At 39.8% G+C, this 25,414-nt stretch overlaps 1 protein-coding gene across 1 annotated transcript; it reads left to right on the top strand.

Annotated features, from left to right (window-relative positions):
* Positions 1-855: 855 nt before the first annotated feature.
* LOC310802329 (leucine-rich repeat-containing protein 4C-like) lies at positions 856-2,793 on the top strand (the record flags this gene model as incomplete). Its single annotated transcript, XM_083666621.1, has 1 exon — positions 856-2,793. One exon carries the CDS (start codon positions 856-858, stop codon positions 2,791-2,793), a length of 1,938 nt encoding a protein of 645 aa, XP_083522747.1.
* Positions 2,794-25,414: the final 22,621 nt, after the last annotated feature.

Genomic DNA, 25,414 nt, shown 5'->3' with positions numbered 1-25,414 from the left:
GCATGTATAGTGCAGTGCACACATTCCCGAATGACACATAATGTACTGTATGACATGACAGACAGTTACTCAGTCTTTTTTGGGTCTGCCTTTTCACAGTCTAGTCACGTACATTCCTTTGAGAATCACTGCAAGCTGTAATCAGATGTTTCCAGATATGTTGGCTTGATTGAAGGACTGGTGTGTGGCAAGCGTTATTTATTTCCCCCAGTCTGAAAAATAAATCACAAGACAGTGCAGACATAGCTGTTTTTCCTCCACTCCTCCCCACCACTGGAGAGATACAGCCGAGAAGTTGGAGGTGAAATTGTGATATGTTTATTTGTGACTGAGATTGAGAGTACAGGGGAAACACACTCAGAAACAGAAACAGATATAGAACACACTCCCAAGGTCATTGCTGGTTCATTATGTTGTGTGCGTGCGTACATGTGTGTCTTTGTGGCACCTTATGATCCTGTCAGATTGTATCTGAAATGGTTGATGTCACTTGAGATACACCAGTGAATGACAGCGGTTAGATTGCAGTATTTTGGCCTTTATCGGCACACAGCGTATGTTTGAGTGCTGCAGTTATTCAGTGTTTGATCTATTGATTACATCTGATGTACTATTTTGTATTATTATCATTATTTTGATTATGCAAATTGTGAAATGAAATTGTGATACATGAGTCATGAGACAAATGTAATGTTAAACTTGTAAACCCAACATAATGCAATATATTATGACCAGGCATTTACAGTACATCCCTCCTCTAACCCCTCTCTCCTCTGTCCCTGTTTCTCTTCTCGTTCCAGCCTGCCCCAACCCCGCTGCTTCCCAAAGAGTGGACGACCAGCCAATGAATTATGAATGTTGAACAAGATGACCTCCTCTCGGCAGCAGCAGACGATGAGAGGTCCTAGGTGGAACCGGGCCTTGTCCGACCCTTTGTTTGTGCTGCTCCTGGCCCTCCAGCTGCTGGTAGTGGCAGGTCTGGTGCGCGCTCAGACCTGCCCCTCGGTCTGCTCTTGCAGCAACCAGTTCAGCAAAGTCATCTGCACCCGCCGGAGCCTGCGTGATGTCCCCGATGGCATCTCCACTAACACTCGCTACCTGAACCTGCAGGAGAACCTCATCCAGGTCATCAAGGTGGACAGTTTCAAGCACCTGCGGCACCTGGAGATCCTGCAGCTCAGCAAGAACCACATCCGCAACATTGAGATCGGGGCCTTCAACGGGCTGGCCAGCCTCAACACCCTGGAGCTGTTCGACAACCGACTCACCACCATCCCCAATGGGGCTTTTGAATACCTCTCCAAGCTCAAGGAGCTGTGGCTGAGGAACAACCCCATAGAGAGCATCCCCTCATATGCGTTCAACAGGGTGCCCTCGCTACGGAGGCTGGACCTGGGTGAGCTCAAACGCCTCACGTACATATCTGAGGGGGCTTTTGAGGGGCTTAGTAACCTGCGCTACCTGAACCTGGGCATGTGCAATCTCAAGGAGATCCCCAACCTCATCCCCCTAGTGAAGCTGGATGAGCTGGAGATGTCTGGGAACCAGCTGGCTGTCATTCGGCCTGGCTCCTTCAAAGGGCTTATCCACCTGCAGAAGCTGTGGATGATGCACGCCCAGATCCAGACCATTGAGAGGAACTCCTTTGACGATCTACAATCGCTAGTGGAGCTCAACCTGGCCCACAACAACCTCACCCTGCTGCCCCATGACCTCTTCACTCCATTGCACCACCTGGAGAGGGTCCACCTCCACCACAATCCCTGGAATTGTAACTGTGACATCCTCTGGCTCAGTTGGTGGCTCAAGGAGATGGTGCCAGCAAACACGAGCTGCTGCGCCCGTTGCAGTTCACCCACCAGCCACAAGGGGCGCTACATTGGTGAGCTGGATCAGAACTATTTTCACTGTTATGCACCGGTAATCGTGGAGCCTCCAGCGGATCTGAACGTGACTGAGGGAATGGCTGCGGAGCTGAAGTGCAGGGCCAGCTCTCTGACCTCGGTCAGCTGGATCACTCCTAATGGCTCAATCATGACACACGGCGCGTATAAGGTCCGCATCTCTGTGCTCAACGACGGCACACTCAACTTCACAAACGTCACCATGCAGGACACGGGCACATACACCTGCATGGTAAGTAACTCGGCGGGCAACACTACGGCTTCTGCTACGCTCAACGTGTCCTCTACAGACACTGGCGTTAGCTACTTTACCACAGTGACGGTGGAGACTATTGAGCCAGTGCATGATGAGGGGCGTACCACTGTGCAACAGAAGGTGGGCCCCACCCCCTCCGCTGGCTCCTGGGAGCCTGTCTCCTCCACCTCCACCACCACCACCACCCGGAGCCCCCTCTCCACCCGGGCCACAGAGAAGACCTACACCATCCCTGTCACAGAGCTGGGCGGAGAGGGGTCCCTTAACGGGCTGGACGAGGTGATGAAGACCACCAAGATCATCATTGGCTGCTTCGTGGCCATCACACTCATGGCAGCCGTCATGCTGATTATCTTCTACAAGATGAGGAAGCAGCACCACCAGCAGAACCACCACGCGCCCACCCGCACCATCGAGATCATCAACGTAGACGAGGACTGTGTGACGGGCGGGCCAGGCATGGAGGGCCACCTGACTCTGCCCCCGCTTGAACACGAGCACCTCAACCACTACAACACCTATAAGACTGCGTACAACCACGCCTCCACCATCAACTCCATACACAGCTCAGCGCACGAACCTTTGTTAATCCGGGCCAGCTCGAAAGACAATGTACAAGAGACCCAGATCTAACACATTTCATAATGAGACATATAAAGCTGGTGAAATTACAAAAGGATATTATAGACTATTGGCTTGTGAGGACAATGGTGGATAAATGGAGAGATAGACTGATGTGTGATCGGCGAATCAGTGGTTGGTGATGTTTATTAAATGACATTGGGAACTAGGGTATGTCTACTGTTTCAAAAAGTGTCTTTACAAAACAGAAGTTATTTATTTAAGAAAAAATCTATTGTGGTTAAATCAAGAAAAAAACTGTATTCTGCAATTATTTTTTCAGCACTTATTTCATCAGATGTTTTTTTTTTTCATTTATTTGAGGGAGGGGGGGGGTGGTTTACTCTATGTGAATCTCATGCTGACCATCAATCTAAAGACAACATAGCTCAACCTTAAACAATACATACATATCCAGGTTTCCCCAGATTCTGCCTTGTGTGTGACGGCAACCTCCTTTTATCCCACAAACATAGAAAATTATAGATCATGTCAAAGATGTTTTCCTGCCACAAATTAATTGCAGAAATCTTTTGTGACCATCTGTTAATTTAGATGGATTAAAAGCTTGGTCGTTATCTGAGGGTGAATGCCGGAACTGTCAGTGATGAAAATCTGATAATAACACAATATTTCATTAAATCTTCCACTCAAACACATTAGACACAGATGTACACTTGGCTCTGCCATTAATAGATTGGGGACAGTAAACAAGGGGAATGTGTCCCAGAGTAAACCAAGGCCAACCGTTAACCGTTAACCGTTAACATGCAATTTATTTCTGTTTTCATTTACACATTTAGTATTCATACCGTTTGTAATAACTCTCTCCCTTTCACTCATTCTGATCCATTAGATTTGTGTGAGTCGCACAGGGATGCCTTGATATAGTATTGCACTAAGGAAGTCAATACAGACACATGAGAGCTCCTCCAATAGAATAACCCTTTTCCCAGCTCCCAACCGCCTCTATGATGGTGTGCCTGGAGCTGTCACAGATCAAGTTGCTAATGAGACACCTCGATGCACTCCTCGTGATCCCCCCTGACCCCCACCCCCCTGACCCCCACCTTAACTTGACCAGTGTAGAGCTGGGTGCAGTAAGGAGCACACTGATGAGAGAGTGAGGGGTTTAGACCCTGAACACAGCTGATCAAGCACATTGCCCGTCATCTGTCAGCCACAGTCATACATGGGCATGGGCACGGCAGCCCCAGATTCACACCAGACCCCTGCCAAACCCAGATCTGGGTCCAGAGGAGAGAGTGCCAGAGCTTATGCTGTGAGAGGCTTTAGGGATGAGGCGTGTGGTGTCAGGCTTCAAGCAGATGTTCAGGTCGCACCTGTGTCCCTCTGCCTCGGCCACAACACTATTTCCATTTGAATCGATGTGCCCACAGGCTTTCGGTGGACGCGGCTTCACAGGCACCCATCCCCTGGAAACTGTTCAAAAGGCCCCACAGCGAAAATGGAGCCATAAATACAAGGGTCAAGCAAGTACCCTTCAGATCCAAGGATTAGTGAGATGCCCCAGGTGTCTCTTTATAGATTAAGTGAACTGTTCATTTTTTTTCTTTCCCTCTCGTTCTCCACTCCCTCTATAATGTCAAACATCTAAGAAAGTTTATGCAAATGTCCCTTTTTATTCTGTTACACTGTCGTGAACATTTGTACTATCTGTGCAATTTAACATTCTCCAGGAGAACATTGTTCCACACACAGTTTTCATGAAGTTCTTCACATGAAAAAGCACTATTAATGATACAGTATAATGTCAAACAGGTATGTTCAGTCACCATGGAAACCAGTGACCTTGAGCTAAAAAGCAGGTGCTAAAAAGCAATGCTTTAAGATTACTCAGATTCAAATGGTAAAAAACTGATGATAGTTCAAGCCACTGCTTGAACTTCAATTTGGAAATCATGTTTGGCAGTGATAATTGAGCCTGTTGGGTCACCCCTGTTGCTTTTACTCTGTACACTATTCAATTCCTCAAACTCAGTAAGGATTAATTGCAAGCCCGGAGAATAGCCAAATGCTACAGTCACCTCTACTGTATAACTTTGAACCTAAATATTAATCCTTTAGATCAATAAACGGAAACTCCATCACACAGAAACTTTTTCAACTTAGCTTTAGTCAACATGATACAAACTTATTTGTTTATTAGTTTGACATCCCTGCCAATAACGTGTCATTGTAGAACGTATTTACAGTACATGGAGTTTAGCACAGTGGTAAACCACGGATTCAGTCTTTATGTGTGTCATTTAGTCTGCATTTGAGTTATCAGTGGTGGGGTCTGGATATGAATTCCTCATATTTGATGAAGAGAATCTGTCCATCTCCCTTCATTTTTCCTTTGGTTTATGTATATCATTTGGAGACTTTGATAGTACATTTATTTCATTTTAGTCAGCTCATCTCATTCTCTCTGTACTGTATCTCAATGTTTTGGTGGATAGGGGGCAAGATTATTTCTTTTCCACATTATTTACGTTTTCTCTGAGAGGGAATGCTGTTCTAGTCGTAGATTTCTATAAAATACATTTTGAAAATAAAATAAAACAAAAAAACTTTTTAAATTTTAATTTTACATGTGCCAACAACCTGTTCTGAAAGTGAAAAAGAGAACCATGCTGTAAAAGAATAAGAAATTGATTTTCATGTAAGCATACTTTCATGACCGTTAAAAAAAGATGAAGATCGATTATAGAAACCAGAGTTTGTAGTTCATACACAAAAATAAGGTTACAAATAAACTATTGTTGTTTTTTCTGTATGGTCTAATTCATATTTGTCTTCCGGAGATGATACAGTTGAAGCTCAACAATACATCACCCAAGGGACAAATCCAAGTGTTGCTTAGAAAGAAAGGGCACCTATTGAGGTGATAAAGAATCAGATATGACAGCTGGACAGCTGGATGCTGAGAAATAATTGCTTTCCTCCCCCTATTCATAGCATATACATCACAGTTTCAGCCTATAATTATGATGATTGCCAGCAGGTCACAACAGTGACTAATGTTCTTGCGAATAGTTAATTGTCTACAGTGGAGATGATTATCAAATTAACATTGCCTTGTCCTTGTCAGGTGTCATATTTAAGACATTGATAAACATCAGGAAAGTGTGAATGATGATAGTTATTACTTGTGCAATTGTGGCATAATCTGTTGAGGTATACTGTGTTAAAGAAGAACCATCTAGGAGGGATAGCATGCAAGGTGTGCCCCTTAAAAGAAAGAAGGGGATCAACCAACAAAGATAAGATTTCTGGATTTTCTAGGCTCTAATTTAACAACCACAACAATGACAAAAAAAATCATCACTATCCTTTTAAACCACTCCCAATCAGCAATTACTCTTAATACGTGTTTGAGGTGTGTGTCCCTAAGATACCTTCAGGGGAGGAAGGCAGGCCTGGAATTCAAAATGCTCTTGACTTTTTCCACACCAAGGTTTATGAGATTTGGATTCAATTAATCACAAAATCTGATTTTAATTTCAGATAATCTAGGCGAGTCTATTGTTAGCACATTTTATATAACAGGGGAATCAAATGCGGGTGAGGGAAGAGGGAGAGGAAAAAAAGCTCTAACAAAGAAGGACATCTCTATTCAAAATATTTAACACCTTGGATGAATGTGTTAGTGTTTTAACAAAATGTGTATATCCAATTGTAATTCTCACATGTATTGTATTTCTAATTTCTAATAGCTGTCAACCTTCAACTCATTTCAACTTCCAATGCCATGATGCTGACATTAGTGAATATCCATGACTTAACCATGACTCAAATTTCTGGGATTTGTTATTAATTATTTACATTACCGAGGGGTGACCTAGGGTCATGTACTAGATTTACTGTAGTTATCAATAATCACTTTTAAAACATTCTATTACATTCTGAGGGCATTGTTAATTGACAGATGGACAGTGGACTTCTTTGTTCTGCATGTCTGCAAATGCATGTTCTGTTTTCCTATTCCTGTCCTGCTGTTTCCTCCAGTGGGGACAGTTGTAGTGTGAGGAGCCCACTACAACTGTAAAAACCCATGGCACCACTGAGTCCCAAGCCTGGGCAAGTATTAGTAGTATATACGTGACTATTCAATAACTATTACAAGAACTAGCAAACAATGTTCAGGTTGCAAGTCTTGGTTATACACCCTCCGCCACCCCCTACCTACTGTACCAACCATTGACTGTAGAAGGAATAGATACATTGAAGTTTGATGTCACCCGATTAATTTCAATGGTAGTAGCTTGTGTCACTAATCCGCTAATGAAATGTGTTCTTCCTCCTTGCCTTCTTGGGTAGTCCACCCACAGAACAAGCTCAGTATTCCATCTCGTCTAGAACAACATGAGAGCCAAAGACAGCCCCTGGGCAGATCTCTGCCGATCAAGCATGTGCACTAGGTTACATTGTTATGATCAAGTGGTATTGGGTCTAACCAACACGAAGCACACAGGAATGCTCTATGGCCAGAAACAGCAACACGGGCTCAACCATTGGGCACAAGCACATTATTCAGCTGATGAAACAATACCCGCTATAGAAGTCAGCTTTTTTAATCAAGCCTAAAGCACAAATAGATAAACTGCAGTAAGCTTAATGGATAGCCTACATCGTATTGATCCTATTTATTTTTGTTCTAGCATTAAACATTGACCCTATTAGGCTAGTAGTAAACTTTATTCCAATTCTGTGCAAATAAAAACTTTTAAGTTTAATTAGAGGCTCTTAATCTGCTTACTGTAGCTGTTATAAATATACGAAGCGATTTGTTTCAATATGGCCACGATATTGCATGTTGTTTCATCATCATCCAGCAACTTCATTGTATATCCTATTTAGCCTTCATCTCATTTATTTCTCGACCTAGCCTTATCGTAAAAGTGTACGAGTTAGGTAGAGAAACTAGAGGAACTCTAGTAGGCCTTCCTGCATTCAAAGTTGACTCAAGTTGTAATGATTTGATGAATGAATGAAGAGCCTACTATTTGATCCAAATCATATAGATTGTGAGAGAACAGTAAAAGTTGCATTATACATCCATGATGTGTACAGTGATAACCACTTGATATCATTATCCAAAGTAAATTTGCATCCCACAGAAATTGTAAATTGTCAAAATATCAAAACATTTTAAACAGCCAAATACAGTAGGCCTTCTTAATATATTCCCTCACGTGCCATGACTGCCATCACTTTCATGGTCCACTCATGAAAGTGCCCCTCAGTTCTATCAAGCCTTCTTATGAATAAGGTATACCAATTATAAATTTTTTGCTCTGAAGTTGTAATGTCTAAAAGTGAATTGCCCAAATAACACAAGTAATTAGTAGGCTAATAGAATGCCTAGTTATAAATCGACTCGATGTAGCTTAATGATTTGATATGTATTTGATACAACAAATTGTAAGCTATAGGCCTATAGGTGCATACAGTATTAGTTTTTATTCAATGTCATTCGCAAGAGAATGGTAATAGTTACATTGTAAGTAGCATAACTTGTATGGAAGCTTTGCCTATACCCATATCTCGATTGCAAGATAACGGTTAAATTTAGGCTACATTGTAGAAAGTTGCAAAAATATCTTACGAAGCCTTATACTCTACTTTCAGATGTGTACAGGTGATAATCCATTATTATCATATTGCAAAGTAATCCACAGTTTAATGGTCCAAATATCCTAAATGTTGCCAATGGCTTCAAGCAAGACCTTAAAAAGCTCCCATTAGTCATCGATTGATAGATTATTAGATCAGTCGATGTCCGCTCATAAAAGTGTCACTCAGTTCTAAGACTGCTTATGAATCTGATAATACCACCAATATAGTTTTCTATTCTGAAGCTGTCCTATGCATGTTGTTAGAAATATTTACATTTTCTATTATTATATAGTTGGGTTAGGGTTAGGGTCTGTTCATCATCACAAACAACATTGTGCACTATCGTCTCATAATTTTCATAATCAGTAATGTTTTAAAGTAGCCTTTATAGGCTGGGCAGGGGCGGGGGGTCAGCCATGCAAAGCGCTCCCGGCCTGTTACAGCCTTGATTGAATAGGGTTTCAGTGAATAGGGTATGCAGGGATGCATATCCAATAGTGAGATGTCTCCCTCATCTCCTTCAGAGAACCGGAGTTACATACCGTAACATAAAGTTTTGCGGTGTGTCCGCCAGATGGCCGATTGATCACTCTTGCAAAGCATTCTTCCTTTTGTATCTTTACTGCCAGTTGACATTGAATGATTTGTAAAATCTTTACATCCTACTAGCTTTCCACATGTTAACATCTTTACATCTTCTCGGACAGATATCGCACTGAATGAGTGATGAGATCAGGTTGAACAGCAAGGTGATTTCACTGGATTTCCAATAATGTTACATCAATGCCAACTTACCATACTTAACTGTTGGCACGGCGATTAAAACTGTGATCTTTATTGAGCAGTATATGATAAATATTTAAGGGAAATTAATACAATAAAGGTTTCAAACAATAGACTGATACACGCTACTCATGTATTAACAAATATGATAAATAACTAATTTGCAAATTCAAAAATGTAATGACTCAACAAAATAAATGGGGTCTGAATATTGATTTGCAACCTCTTTTGCTGGGAATGAGCGCTCCAATATTCAATTTGAATTTGGACACTCAATATACCACCTCATGAAGTGTGCAGAAGGTGGAAAGTGGGCATAGAATCAGCAGGTATTTGTTAACTCTTAAACACATTAGAGTGTGGGATATATTGATATGCAAATCATGGTGTTTTATACAGTGGAGAGAAAACACCAAGATATCATCTCTCTCCCAGGGGTGCAAAGGACAGCTACAATCTGACTGCTTACATATGGACAAACTGTGCTTTTCTCTAGCAGGAGTCAGCATGCAAAACAAACACAAAACACAACACAATGTGCGCAACATGTATTTGGGGGGAAAAGCATGCCAATGTGAGGGTATTGAAGAGAGTGCATGATGAATGAATCCACATTTTGGAGAGAATAATGCAATCAAAGAATGAAAATGCAGGCACTGGCATCCAGTTTGGCTGCTGTGCTGTAGTTTACCTCACATGAACTTGTGTGTGCATTGACAGACATTGGCAGTCTCAGTGAATGATCGAATGTTTCACAGCCTCCAATGCAAATATGATACCGTGACAGACTGGGAGACGGTAGGCATAATAGGGGCAACAGCATTAGGAGCACTTAGTGCACCTACTTTGAGTGCTGCTTCGGGCATTACGCATGTATTAAACATACACAGCAGAACTGTAAGTATTCCAAATTAAAGAGTGTTTTCAGGTGAGAGAGTGCTTGCAATTTGCATGTTAGTATGTTAGCATGCCCTATGAAGCTGAATCTGTCAAATCAGAATCACTACACAGAATCACTAACCCCCACCCCCATTAAGCCTCTCTGGTTTTAATTCAATAAAAAGGTTTATTGGCATCGCATGGTTTCAGCATTGTCTGCCAAAGCATTCACAACTTAGGTGACAGCAAAGAACATTGTAAAGCAGCGGCAGAAAAAAACAATAGAACCTCATTAGACTCAGACATTTGATAGTGAACATTGTGTGCTACACATTTCAAAAGGATCAGTAATCAGGTTACATTGTGTTCATGTACAGTACAGTACATCAGGTACATTGTGTTAGATAATATAAGTAGTCTTTAACACTACAAGTGTCAGAGCACAGTTTGGGGGTGTTTTGTAATTTAGAATTAAAATAATTGACTAAATGTTCTGTTCACATCTTCCCATAAAGGGTTTTTCTAATTTAACTGGTCCCGGTTGACATCCACACTCTGTGATTACATATTTCTCATTTTATTAATATTGTTTTAGAGTTGCTATAGCAACAGCGGTAAAATGATTGCCATTGTCTGGTCCTCAGATGAAATGTCACCCCTCATCCCCCCCTGGTATTGCTAAATAAAGCCCAAACTAAGTATAGTACTGAGCATTGTCTTGGATCACTTGTCTGACTGTTCTAAGGAGATTGCTGTGGCTCCTCCCATACTGCCAGCAGCCGTCCACCTCCATTTTAATGCAGTGTATCCCAGTACCATGACCAGGAGCTCTTGATTTTCACATAGCCTGGCCTGCTGCTGCCTTCCCTTGGGCCCTATGCCACTGTGTGTGTGTATGTGTGTGTGGGCAGGTGCCTGGGTGAGTGAGTCGGCAGCATAAGATCATGTTTCCAGCTTTTGCAGGTTTGAGGGCCAATGGGCAAGACTGGTCCAGAACAACTGCTGCTTCTACAGTAGGGACAACACGATGCACCATGGATATGAACAATGTAGTACACAGAATGGACCTCTACACAGAATGGATCTTCTACTGTATTCTCTCTGTCTCTCTCTCTCTCTCTCTTAGAATGTATGTGATATCATTTATCAAAAGAATGTATTACAGCACTACAACCAATCTCATCACTTAATTGTATTGCAAGGTGCGATGTGGAAGAATAGCACAAATTAGCCCAAGTTCACACTTCTTCTTGAAGAACAACACATTATAATGCCAACTGCTTTTCTCTTTGATCAAGGTCGAGAATGTGCCATGGTTAGTATTCATAACAGCAGCCTATTCAAAACACACAGCCCAGGGCCCACTGTTCCACAGGCTTCTCCTTAATACGCCATTAAACTCATTCCTTCTCTTACCACTCTCCTGAGGCAGCGAGAAAATTAATGAGTAATCAATGCCGGCACATTCTCTGCCATTCTCATGTCTATCCTATGGATGCAGGGTTTTAGTGGAAACAGTGGAAGTACTGTACATGGAACCCAGAAGTGTTCTTCAAAAGGTTCCCCTACAGGGACAAATGAATGAACTTTTTGGTAACTATAACCTTTGTTTCTAAGAGTGTACAGACCTTCTCCAGCTGTTTTCCTTTTCCCAGTGAATTCCAAATTAGGGCCTGTCTGGTCATGTTACAATCTTTCTATCTATATTTTCGTGTTTGCATCTTTTTGTGGAAACAAACCACTGATGGCTGTTTCACTGGTTATGTTTTTCCTCCTTTAGTGCACCTCTCAAGATAGTCTGTGGTTTGTCATAGGTTTGGTTACTTTGTCACTCAGGGCTCCTCCATTCATATCCTGGTGATTTGTATCATAATAACATCACAAAATCAATCCCCCCTGTCCTTCAGTGTGCCCATTAATCCTCTTTGTCATTTATGTTTATCAATTAATCAATCAGGCAATTAACCACAATGGACTATTCCTCCCCACAGGCTCCTCACACACGCACACGCACACACACACACACACACACACACACACACACACACACACACACACACACTCATGCATGCACACTCACACATGCTTGCACACCCACACACACACACACACACACACATTCATGCATGGACCCTCGCGCGCGCACACACACACACTCCTCATTTGAGGGGGCAGCAAATTCATGTATGTTAAGATGTGCCAAAATGCAATGCAAGGTGTGAAAGGGGGGCACTTGCAGGGATTCTCTTTGTGCTCATTAAGAGGGGGGTAATGAGTTTATCCCAGACTGAGTGTGGGAGTAATTAGTCCCTTCTAATCATGTGAAAAAGAGCTGGAATGAATCCATCTCTTAGATCCATCGAAAAACATTCTAAGGCAGACACGCAATTTGATAATTGGGAGTAACAGTTTCACTTTGGGCGACACTTGCCTCCTCTGCCTTTCGCCATGGGGGATGTTGCAATAATTGTTGACCAATTAACAATAGATGGACTGCAATGCTGCTGCTGGTATCACAAATTATATATATTTTTAAATTAAGAAGCAAGAAAATATTTCGTTTTTCTATGTCAATTAAATTTTCATATGTAATTATAGTAAGAAAAGTTGATCATACCAACTTTGTTTTATACCAGGTTTGATAGAGACCTTGTGACTGACACTTTGATTTGTGCGACATGTAAGAATGCTGTGAGCAAACATGAGTGTGGAGTTGAATATTCATATATATTAATCTCTGCATCGATGTTATGTATGTTTAAATAACCACATTTATTGGACTAAAAAAGCAGAATTACACTGAGGATGACATGGTTGAAAATATAATGTTACATCATATCGGGTTACTACTTTGAAATAGGTCTTTGAAAGTCACAGCCCATAGCTTGCCTTGTACAGTAGCTTGGATCATACAGCATTGCTTGAAATCCTGTATTTCAGTCACATTCCTGTGATATTAAATTTGCTCTTGGCAGCATGCTTTGCTTTTTTTTTTTTGCTGCTACTGCTGTCCATCAATGACTTGGATGTGGTCTTGCCCTGTACATTACCGATAAAGGACATGCCCTGAAAACCACTCTGTTTAAGCGCTTGAATATACCACCCCCCCACACACACCCCCACCCACCCACCCCCCGCCAGACACACACACACACACCTCTCTCTCTCTCTCCCTCCCTCATTCCCTCACTCCTGCAGGGCTATGTTGTCTAAAGTTTCTGTTCCACTTTGTCTGCCCTCCGAACATATGCAACTACCGGTAATAATTGTCCTCAACAAAATAATTTTAAATGCTGTGAAAAGTGGGGGACAGGAATCAGTGTGGCTGTCTGAAAACTATCCAGGATTAATAAAAAACTAGGCGAATATATATATATTTTTCCGTTTTAGATTTAATGTAAATTTTTGTCCATGGTACCCTGACTATATTTTTACTGATTTAAAATAGTTGTATAAAAAATAAAAATTTAAATACACCACTCAAATAACAACCAAAGCTATCAACAACTTTTGAAAATGTCTTCAGAAACAACTTTATCACAGTGTCGGAACCTGCTGCCACTGCAGCCGAAGCCCACAGACAGCGATAGATTAATGACAAAATCCGTAAACAGTCTGAAAGAAAGGAATGACTAAGTACTGCCTTACACATACAAATGATGCAGGTCACAAGGCACATTTGTTATGAGAGATTAATGACCAGCGCTCTGCAACACAATTTCTGTGTTTTGACTTTCAAGGAGTGAACACAGAGCTAAAACAAATTATATATGCATGTAATCAGTAGACTAATAATATATAATATATTTATTTTATTAATATATATCTATAATATACAGTCCACCAAATAAACTTGCCATCAATGTGTGGAGAGGGTTATTTTTGTATTACCACACCATAGGCCATTTGATAGCTGTGTACAGTATGTTGTTTATCATGCATTGGAAATCATGGTTTTCTGAAAATCAGCATATGATGGTCATCACACAACACTGTGACAAGGTTGCATGTGGACTGTAAAGGAAAGTTTTCTACATGTCATTATTTGACAGTCATGATCCAACATTGTAACAAGGTTGCCCATTGATTCCTAACCAAAGGGAAGTAAAAAATAACAATTCATTACATTAATTGAATTTGAATGCTTTAGTTAACATTGACATCATCTATGAGTTCTTTCTCCATGCACCACAATTGAAGATTGTTCTTTATGATCCTGTTTTGGATTTGAACCCACAACCTTTCTTTATAAAATTGCTTTGTCCACAATGCCACTAGTCCACTGCTGTTAAACAAGAGTAATACTGCGGTTCAGATTGTGCATCAGAGAAATTAGAAACTTGGGGAAGTAATTTCCTTAAGATTGTTCCATAACACAGAACATTTGTAAGAAAAAATGTTTTCTTGCCTTTTCATCATGGTCTGAACTATCCTCTTTTACTACTTTCACTACTATCTCTTTTAAAATAAGTATTCATAGATTTTTTTAATAGTTCTGTTTTTAACCTTATATGCATGGAAAGTCTTTATCCCATTATTGATATAGGCTATGTACCATGTTCACTTAACATGTGTGAGCCTAATGGAGGTGTATAATCTATGTTTCAGGACTCTTAAATAATCATTTTAAAAAATAAAAACATTGAGACTTATTGTATAGTAATATGTGTATATTTATATATTTATAAAGTAACATTAACAAGGTTAAATAATGTATATTAATGTATACTAATGTATATTAATGTATACTAATGTATACATTTTCATCACACTGAGGATTAAGAAATCCTCAGTATGTAATAGAACAGAATTATACCCCACCAACGTTAGACAACTATGCAGAAAACACTGAAGCTGTTGAAATATACTGTATCTGTAGAACTCAATCAAATCAATGGTTAGAGTGTAGATTAACTGAAACACTAGATAACAGTGCTCAGCCCAATTTATAGCAAAGTGCAGATGTGTTGTTTTCCCAAAATGTAGTCATGAGCGTGTAGTTCAAAATCTGCACACAAAGTAAGGTAATTCAATGTCTTACAAGAGCTTATAAATGTAATCCCAAGTGAGGACACATTCAAAAGTGAGTACAGTAAACACAAATGTAATGTGTAATCCTGATTGTGAAAGATGCCATCATATCAATGAAACCATTGCTCAGATAAATTAAATACGGAGGGGGGGAACTTGAACAGATCAGACTTGTTTTTACCTAAGTATCCATTTGGTTAGGAAGTTCACATTATATAAATATTTTTATTTTAACGTTGCATTTACATAAATAGGCAACATTCTAAAAACTATGATTTTCAACTGTCAGATGGTCTGATGCTGACCGTCAACTGCCAGTGTAAAGAAAACTTTCATTTTCAACCCATGTGCAATCCTCAAATGACAACCTTAAGTCAATGTTGAAAAATAATCATGCATAATATGTGCATCAAACTGTTAATTACAACCATCAAAAAACAATATACTGTAAATCCAACATTGCAATCCAACAAGCTACAACAAGCTACAGAGCTCCAACGTTTGCATTTTGATTTAAACAACCTTAAATTGTTGCTCTCACAACCATTGTACAACATCAGTTTGGTTAGTTTTTGACTGTTGCACAACTGTGACACAATATAAAATGCCCATGGGGTAGTAACTGTAAATATGAGAAGTCTCTTTGTTCCCTTTAAGCAGAATCAAGACCCTGTCTGCCCTTCAACATAGTTGTCCTGGCATGAAATATAGGTTTTCAGACTACCAACTGTCTCTTAAAAAGGGAATAAACATCGATTTAAACTGAGGTTGATGTATGCTAGTCTGCAATTAGCTGCTGGGCATCTCTAGCTCTCTCTCTGATTCCTGAACACACATGCTAACTCGATGACTTTTAGCTTGGGAAAAATGACAAGCAAAAAGGCAAATATACAGTAGTTTTCACTGCAGTAGTGCACTAATTCCTTGAATGTACTGTATAGGTTACTACTGATTGCATGGCAGGAGGCTCCTCTCAAACTCAAGGCATCACAAATTACTCAGGAGTTCTGGTAATTGTATTACTGGTATCATATGAATTACATATTGTAGCGAACGGCGGGGTAGAGTAGCTTGCCTTAAGCGGGTATCGAACTCGCAACCTTCCGCTTACAAACCGGCCGCGCTAGCCACAACACCAAGAGAGTTAACTCACTTGGCGGAGCTGCTAACGGGCCTTACACAGGGTCGTTACACTATCCCCTCCATTCGGGAGAGCGTGCCCTCACGCTTCACTATACGAGTCTCTCACGTGGACACGCCTCTCCGATGGCCTCACGGGCGCCATCCCACTTCTGACACCAATGTAGCGAACGGCGGGGCAGAGCAGCTTGCCTTAAGCGGGTATCGAACTCGCAACCTTCCGCTTACCAACCGGCCGCGCTAGCCACAACACCAAGAGAGTTAACTCACTTGGCGGAGCTGCTAACGGGCCTTACACAGGGTCGTTACAATATGTTGTTTCATACTGTACTGCTTATGGAGAAATGACAAGATTAGCAGGCTTTATGTAGTTGGCTGAACAAAGAAGCCCAACTTTACTACAGTTGGGTAAATCTGAGGTGCAGAAATGTATTCATCTTACTGAAATGTTGTTCTTTCCGTTTCTCCATCGTGCATAGTACTGTAAAAGTACAATATGGCTATTTTGATGAATTGTTTATGTCAGCCACTGACATTTTTAGCAAAGTAATCCATATAAAGTTGGGGTGAAATCAAGCTGGCACAGAGACTGATGACATTGATAGATGTGCTCATTTTGCAAATACAAAATATGCCTCTTAAATCCCACCTGTTTTTCCAATGACTGATTCATACTAGAAATGTACTGTATCTAATTTCTGACTGAGCCACCTCTATAATAGCTTACATTCTCCATTGTGGAGATAATCAAAGGCATGTTTCCTGCCATCATGGTAACAGTACTTGACATAAATGGGGGAGAGAAGAAGAGGCAAGACATGCCATCATGTCCAGAAATGAGTGTTTGTGTGTGCGTGCTTATACTTGTGCTAGCGTGTATGCACCTGTGTATGTGTGTGTATGTGTGTGTGTGTTTAGTCATCTCGGCCAAGCAGACAGCTGTGGGTCTGCACCAGGAACCTGCTGTTAGATTAACGCCAAAACTTGGAGGGATCTCTCACTCTGAGGTAGCTGGCCTGGCTTTGTGGTGGTGTCGAAGAAGCAGACAGAGAAATACAATAGGTTGCTTAAATCATTCCCTCATGTCTCTTATTGGTGAAATTAAATCTTAAATTTGTCTTTTGATTTTGTTTTCCAATAAATATTTTTGTTGTTGGACACTTTTATTCCCAGTATGTATTCCCCTTGTATCCAGGAAACTACAGTATATCTGAATGCTAGAAAATGTGGAGGTGATTTGGAATCATGCTCTCATAGGATGTTGCCCTGCCTAAGAGTTCTAAGCCTAAATATAGCATTTGTACCACAACAATATCCTCTTGGTATAATGGTTTACATCTGGGTCTTCCATGTGAGAGGTCTCTGGTTGATATGGTAGGTTGACTCCACCAACCTGGTTTTGTTTCCTCACTTTAGCATACAGAAAACTGGTGGATGAGGGTTAGGGTTAGGGTTAGGGTTAGGGTTAGGGTTATATTAACATTTAATTGTTGTCAAGGACATTCAAAACTGAAATATCCTTTATACATTACCTAAGGTGTCAGAGTTTAGCAATACATAGTATTGTGGCGTAGATGAAAGAGGAGATACAGAAGCGTTCAACGAGCATGACTAGCCCCAGCGAAGATCCTACCGAAGTGGAACTAACCAACTGAGAACATTACTTCTCAATTTTTGTCACACCCAAATTGCTTGTACCTGAACTCCAACTGGTCCATGTGTAATACATGAAAATACTGTTTGCATAATAACTGTAGTTTAATTTTCTATGTGAATAATGATATACAATATGCACAACATGCACAGTATGAACAAACAGGGTTGGTATGTTGTTCAGTACTCAAACAATATGAATCACAGTGCATCAATATCAAGGATATACATAATTTAGTTGGTACAGTATATCCATAGAGATACAGTAGATACTGATACAGTTACTGTATATCTCAATGGGTATCCAATCTCAACCTGATGTGTTTTTAGTTCATGTTGAATTAATAATGGGATTCAGGTGAAACCAGGCGAATATTGTGTATAGCGCTTAGTCTTTGAAGGCCACAAATTAAGAATTGAAAACAATACTCAGAATGGAGAAATTACTGCATACTACTATTAACTCATTGTCCTGGAACTGGAGGCAAAGCCAAGAAAATACTTCCATTCAATGTTTTATATTGTCTACATCCTTCCTATGACCTCATAGTACAAACTGCTAATCAATCCAAAATTCCGTTTGTAAAGAATATTAGCATGCACTTACTAATTCCAATCCATTGATGAAGTAGAGAATAAAACCAAGTAAAATCACTGAAAAATCTATTTTTATAGCGTAGCTTGCTACCATCACTAAAACAGACTAAGTAAATATATAATAAATAGAAAGATATACAGCATCTGCTTGTTGAACCAAGAACAGCTGGCCCAAAATACCATACAGCTGTACCAGAAAAGTTAAATGATGTCTAGCAAAGAAATCTACCGTGGGTGTAAGCAAAAATGGTAATGTTGATCCTTGACCTGGCACAGCAAATTAATTAATACGTGTGATTATTATTAATGTACCATCGAAGAGTGTGTGTTCTTCTATGAGTTTGTGTGTGTGTGTGTGTGTGTGTGTGTGTGTGTTCTGCATGCATGTGGGTATGAATTTGAACGTGGATGGATATTACTGCCTTTTTTGGTCTTCACACCTTCTATGCTCCCCAGGGTGGTTGTTAGCCTCTGCAATGATGGCTGCCTTTAACAGGCCTCCACTCTCTCCTCACCTTAGTGCCAGCCCATGTCTCTCCCTGGTTTCTCCCCACCACCTGGTCCTGGACAGATAAGCCTCCCAGGGAGCGCTCCCTATGAAGCAGTAACGTCCTCAGTGTTTGTTTAGCGGTAGTTAGACATCTGGACTGCAGCACTGTGCTGGGGGAGACTACACACATCCAACAGAAGCAAAAGTGAAAATAAGGGAAGTTTTGAGGTGAGCCAAAGTCTAGTTCACTGGCTATTGACAGCATGTCAGTGTTGTGATGTCTGTAAAATGACAAGCTTGGGAGAGCTTATGTTGTCTTTTTCCATCTGCATGCCATTATCAGCAAATCATTTAGTTTGAATGGTGTCTGTCATGTTGCACTAGTTTCTACTCTGCACAGTTATTCACCAAAAGGTTATGGAAGTGTAGTTCTGAGTATACTGTACTCTGCAATTGAATGGACCAGATATTGTCCATTCACTGGTCATCTTATCTGTTAAAAAGGAACTGAAGGGAGTGTTAGCATTGTCAATCAACAAGAGTTAGGAGTCTCTCATCATCTATGTGGACAAAAGCAGAGGTACGTCGAGGAAGAATCACAACTAGGAAAGAGTAGGATTTGGCAGTAATCATGAACTTAATCTGAAAGCACTCAAATGAATGGGCCTCATAGCAATCATTGAATATTCACAGGTGGGGAAAGCCATTCAGAATCACTCATTGAACACACATTCATAATAACTCAACGTAAATCCATTAACAAGTCAATAACTAGGCATAAATTATAGTCATCGGACACAATGGACATCAGGCTAAATCAAGGGAACTGGGATGCCATTTTATTTCAACTAATGCTGCTTTCATAGTAATTACAATAATTATTCAGACTGGAATCCTAAATTGCTCCTGCGTAAGTAGGGTGGATGCAGACAAATTCAAAATGGAAAGTCTGAAGGGCTGCATGAGCCACCTCATCGGTACTGTACAATAATGCAATATTCTCAAGCCTCCTCACAATATAGCAATATTCTCAGAGCCATGTTGAGGGACTACAGTGATAATGTTCCCTGCCTTTCCCTTAAAGGAGCAGGGTGTAAGTTTGTTGGAAAAGTGCCACCTTTAGCCACTGCGGGAAATTCATTTTGAATTTCCAAATAACAACATCCACCCTAATAATAATTATAACCCCCCAGAAATGGACTTGCAGTGTTGGACATTGGCTGTTGTGTTTTAACATGTTTTTATGCAAACCAGAGTAGGACACTCCATTTTAGAAAGTGCCAAAACTGTTTTGACCAAAACAACGTTCAAAATTGAAATATTTATTTTAAGGGAATTCGCTCATTTCACTATATTTTGAGAAGCGAAAAAAGAAAGGCTGATCTCAATATAATAAGATCAGGACATTGATTGTAGCCCATATGAAATCATATCATTGCTTCTACGAAAAGTGTTAAACTCGGACAAATGGAAGAATAGGGCCAGCACTTACTACATTAACTTAAAATCATATTTAATCAACTAGTGAGTCAATGTGCAAAAGTACACCGAACCACAAGCACGTTTCAGCCTCAGCAGAAAACTGGCATGACAAATAATATAATACAATAATTACATTATTTATTTTTTTAATTATTATACAAAATAAAGTATTAAAAAATGAAAAAAGCATGTACCAATAGCACCACTTTTTGGATAGTGTTATATATTTGTTTTTAGTAAAACAAGACAGGGTTTAATAAACATAGATCATTTTCATAAAAAGAGAGCATGTTTGATAGAAATTGTACTTCGTTTTACTTATAGCTATGAAATATAGCATGACACTTGTAGAAAAAACGTATTTGGCACACTCTGGCACACCATACTACTGTAATGGATATGATAAAAAGAAACACATAGCTTAGCCTGAATGGTTTTTATAACTTATGGGAAATGGAAAGGTCTACTTTACTCCAAATTATTGTAGGAACCTAGTATTCAGATTTAGTAAACGTTGATTACATGCAATTACATTGCCTAGGCCTATATTCACAAGTGAAAAGGCTGAACAAATATACATTTCTTTAAACATGTTCTATGTTTATCTATGTTGCTATTTCTATATTTAGCTGTTTTGCCTATACTGTAGGTGTGCTCAACATATTCCACCTTCTCACATGAACTAGGGTGGTGCGAGAAATGGTACGTAAAACCAGAGTAAGGATGCGCTTGTCTGACATATCAATGTGACATGCCTCTGTTTTTGTGCAACTCCACCCCTACTGCACATCTGACAGAAAATGTATGAAGCATCTAGTTATGTGTGCATATGTGACTTGAATGATTCCCTCCTGAATGAGTAAAGTTTGCAGATAGACACACTTGCTTAGCTGTGCCTCCTGTACCACAGAGGGGGTTTGAGTCCCTGCATTAGAATGCACTCTGATCTGTTCAGCACTCTTTACCCAATCAATATCTGGATTAAGCAAACAGGAAGTGAGCTAGCTTTATAAAAGGTCAAAGTAATCATCATTTTGGATTTGTTTTCTCTTGTTGATTTGTCACTTATGACATGCCCATGTGTAATGTCTCACAACAAGGCCATCGCACAAAGAAGGACTGATAAACAGGAATGAAACATGGAAATTGAACATGGAGTCAGTTGAACATGGAAATGGGATATATTACAGGACTATTGCAACACATGACCATGGATATCTTTCTTGCATTAACCACATTTCATTTTTTTATTAAACCTGTACATTACATTCTAGTCATGCCCTCCCTGTCGCAAGCTCCCATTAAACACAGCGGGCCCACAATGTCTGCACTGATTAAATGTTATTATTCATACACTTGAGCACTTTCAGAAACCAACATGAAATTATCGGGTTACCATCTATTTGGAGTAATCACCACACTTAATTTCTCCATGCAGGACTATGACTGAATTATCCCCACTATAAATCTGATTAGACAGATGCAGACATTTGCAAAAGAACATCCACTTCACAAGAACGGTTCGGAGCAAGTAGAAGTGGGCTGATTGCACCACCCCTCCCTCTCTTTCACCTTCTTCCCCTCACACATGCTCCGGTACACATACACACACACGCACATACTCACCGACACATATTTACACACACACACACACACACACAAACATACTGGAAAATACATTGTTGCACAATAGCAAAACTAAGAAATATTTTAGCAACCTGGAACTGCATTCTCTTTAATCCTAATGGCAAATTTGCCACGAAAAAAGGTTGTACACTTCCCTCCTACACATGCATTTTAATGCCAGTGTATCAAGGTGGGTGGAATTATTTTCACTTCCTCGATGTACAGTATCTAATATGCCACATGCTCATAATGATAAGGCCCCATAATGTGTAGTATTACTCTAATGTCTAAATGTCAGAAATGGAGTATCACACTGTGTTCTGATTGCTTCCCTTTGAAGTGAGTAAATCAGTGGTCAGACAAAATTAGCAGTTTACAGTGCTAATTTATGTTGATGAAATTCAGAATGTATGAGTCACTTAATACTGTCACATTGTAGATTGTCTTTTAATGTGTGCATCATGTTTGTTTTCTGATTGTGCTGTGCATTAAATACACAGTCATACATTAGAAGTACAGTATCCATGGTGCAAATTCTGCAACAAATGTGACAAATAAAAAAAGGAATGTGGTACATTACCTAAGGATGCTCATGTGAGGTTTGAACACCTTTGTGGCCTTTGGAGGAGATTCAATGAGCTAAAGTGAATGTTTCTTTCTTCTTTTCTGCAGTAAATGGTGGATGGTTAGTAGTTTCCCCAAAGATGCTCACAATGAAAATAATTCATAAAAAAATATCCTAAGGTGAATAAGAACATTTTATAAAGTCATACAAATGAATGGGATATAAATGTCTGAATAGCAACTTATAAAGCAGCATAACCATTTTCTCCATCAGCCTTACATTGTTATGGATCATAAACCATAACAGCTTCACAAAGACACCACTGAAAGTCAATGGCCACCTCCAGTGATACCATCGTTGCTTAGGCCATCAATTCAGAGAGGGCAGGCAATCCCATCGGAGAACCCAGACAGATTTTTTCAATACAGCACCCCCCCCCCCACACACACACTCACACTTCAAAACTACCACCAGCACCACCGTCCTCAGTGTCTTGTAAAAAGCACTCCGCAGGTATTAGATTACGAAAACTGGCCAAAACATCGATGAATAACCCCAATCACCTTTTGAAAGGATTACATCCATTGACATTTTGACATTTGTGTACACAAATTATATCTCCGTTTTGGAAATGTGAGCTGTCTGTCTGGCTGCCAAGAGGACGGTTGCTGGAGAAGGCCAGCAAGCAAGATGGTTTTAGTTGATTAGTTGAGATGGACACAAGGACTCCTGATGAGCAGAGCCCTGCCTGTCAATAGGGGTGACAGAGGGAAATTAAATAAACACACACATAATCAGGCCTACGGCTTGTCATTACAAATACCTGGCATATCATCAACTTCATGTCAGTTTGTCATTTGAGTGTTTATCATTTTTTTTAAATTTATTTTTTTACATTTCCAGTGGTGGTGGTAGTTGGGATTGACACGCATTAGATATTTAGATTTACAGCATTATCTAGCCATGTACACTGTAAGTTTACTAGTCATTTTCTAAAGGAAATGGAAAAAACAAAAACAAATTGTTTTGGAACTGTTATGTTCACTATACCTTATCATATTTCATTAGAATTAATGGTTTATTCAGCGCTTCAGTAAGCATCTGTGAAAACAATCAATTATTCCCTCATGGATAGTTTATTTACCACATAAAAAAATATTATTGTGTACTGTTAGAAGTTGTGCTGTTTGAAACCAGGCCTCACTCATTTGCAATCTCTATGTTTTCATCCATGTGTTTTCATGTGCAAAATAAAGTAAAGCAAGTAAAGGCGTTACTTGGTTTAACCAACAGCCCCATTACCTTCATCTTATCTCTAACACCACTACAAGCACACTGATCAAAACTGATAGGGCAATTTCTCATCCATCACACATATTTGTAATGTTTTCAGAACTCCTTTGTGTTAAATTCGACACACTTACAGTATCTCAGCATTGAGGATGGTACCAGAGGACCAGAGACTATGATCTTAACACCTATTCATTATCTTTATTAGACAAGGCGCTGTGTTTGTCTGCTTTGATCAAGTCCCAGGGTGCCTTTTATTCACTTGCCGTACTCTTCTCATTTCAAGCTCTAGTTTAGTCTTCTGAGAGAAGAATACCCTCCCCCTTTTCCTCAGGAGAGACCAAAGTAAATAACACACACTTGAGAATATACTTAATTAATGAGGTGGATTTGAGAAACAACATTTAAACACTTTAAGAGAAATGAAACACAGTGGGGCTGAAGCCTAATGAACGCTCAAGTGGCATGACTCCTTGTACAATCAAACATGTAGCATCATTATGGGATTACATGGCAATCTTCATCAGAAGTTTTGGAGATTTTTTAAATGAAAGGGACTTATAATCAAAATAGTTTGAAGGCTATTGAGACCAATTGGCCAATTAGTTGATAATGGTGTAGTGGCTAAAAGGGGAATTCAAATAGAAATGTATAATTCAAACTAAAATGTCTTTCAATCATAAACGCCAACTATATTACCATTATTATGTACACAATGTAGCTGAACTATGGCATGATGTGAGGTAGGGGATTACATATACATACAATCAAAACCAGAGATTGATTTTCACTAAATTTTCATTAAATGTAATTGTTTTAGCAGTTGTACCCATTTTGACATGATGTCACAGCAATAAGGCTTGTTTATTTAGCTTACATGGTGTATCCCAGCATGCAGTTCCCAACTTCCTTTTATCTTCTGGACTAGCATGCTCTCTGTCATGTGCTCTGTGCTAGCGCCATTTTACCATTCTTGCTCCATGCACCTGCATTATTTAGATAGCATACATAATAAATGCAGAGACCCTCAAAGGCTAAGTGACCTGTAGGCGAAATGATAGAGTGCTTAGTGCAAGAATGCGGCATTAACAGGAGAGTCGTTTCATTATTAACATAAGGAATTATTCATACTGTATGTGTAATCTCAAATCGATTCAATGCCCACGTATGAGTCAGGTTAAAGCGCAATGTTAAACTTTTTTTTTTCATATATATATATATATATATATATCATCATCAACCCACCATTAATATGGTTCCAAAATACAATTATTTTGTGCATCCATACATAGAAATGCTAGTTGGGGGCTCATATTGACTGATATCCTGAAATTGTCTAATAGTGACATATTTACATTTACATTTTTGACATTTTTGACACAAAACACATCATTATGAGACTATTCCAGGAAGTCAATCAAAGCTTACTATTAGGATATATATATGAGGCTTGGATGTGCAAAATAATTACA

Source organism: Argentina silus, assembly GCF_951799395.1.
Source record: "Argentina silus genome assembly, chromosome: 3".
Taxonomy (NCBI): domain Eukaryota; kingdom Metazoa; phylum Chordata; class Actinopteri; order Argentiniformes; family Argentinidae; genus Argentina; species Argentina silus.
This window is presented reverse-complemented; position numbering and strand designations above follow the sequence as displayed.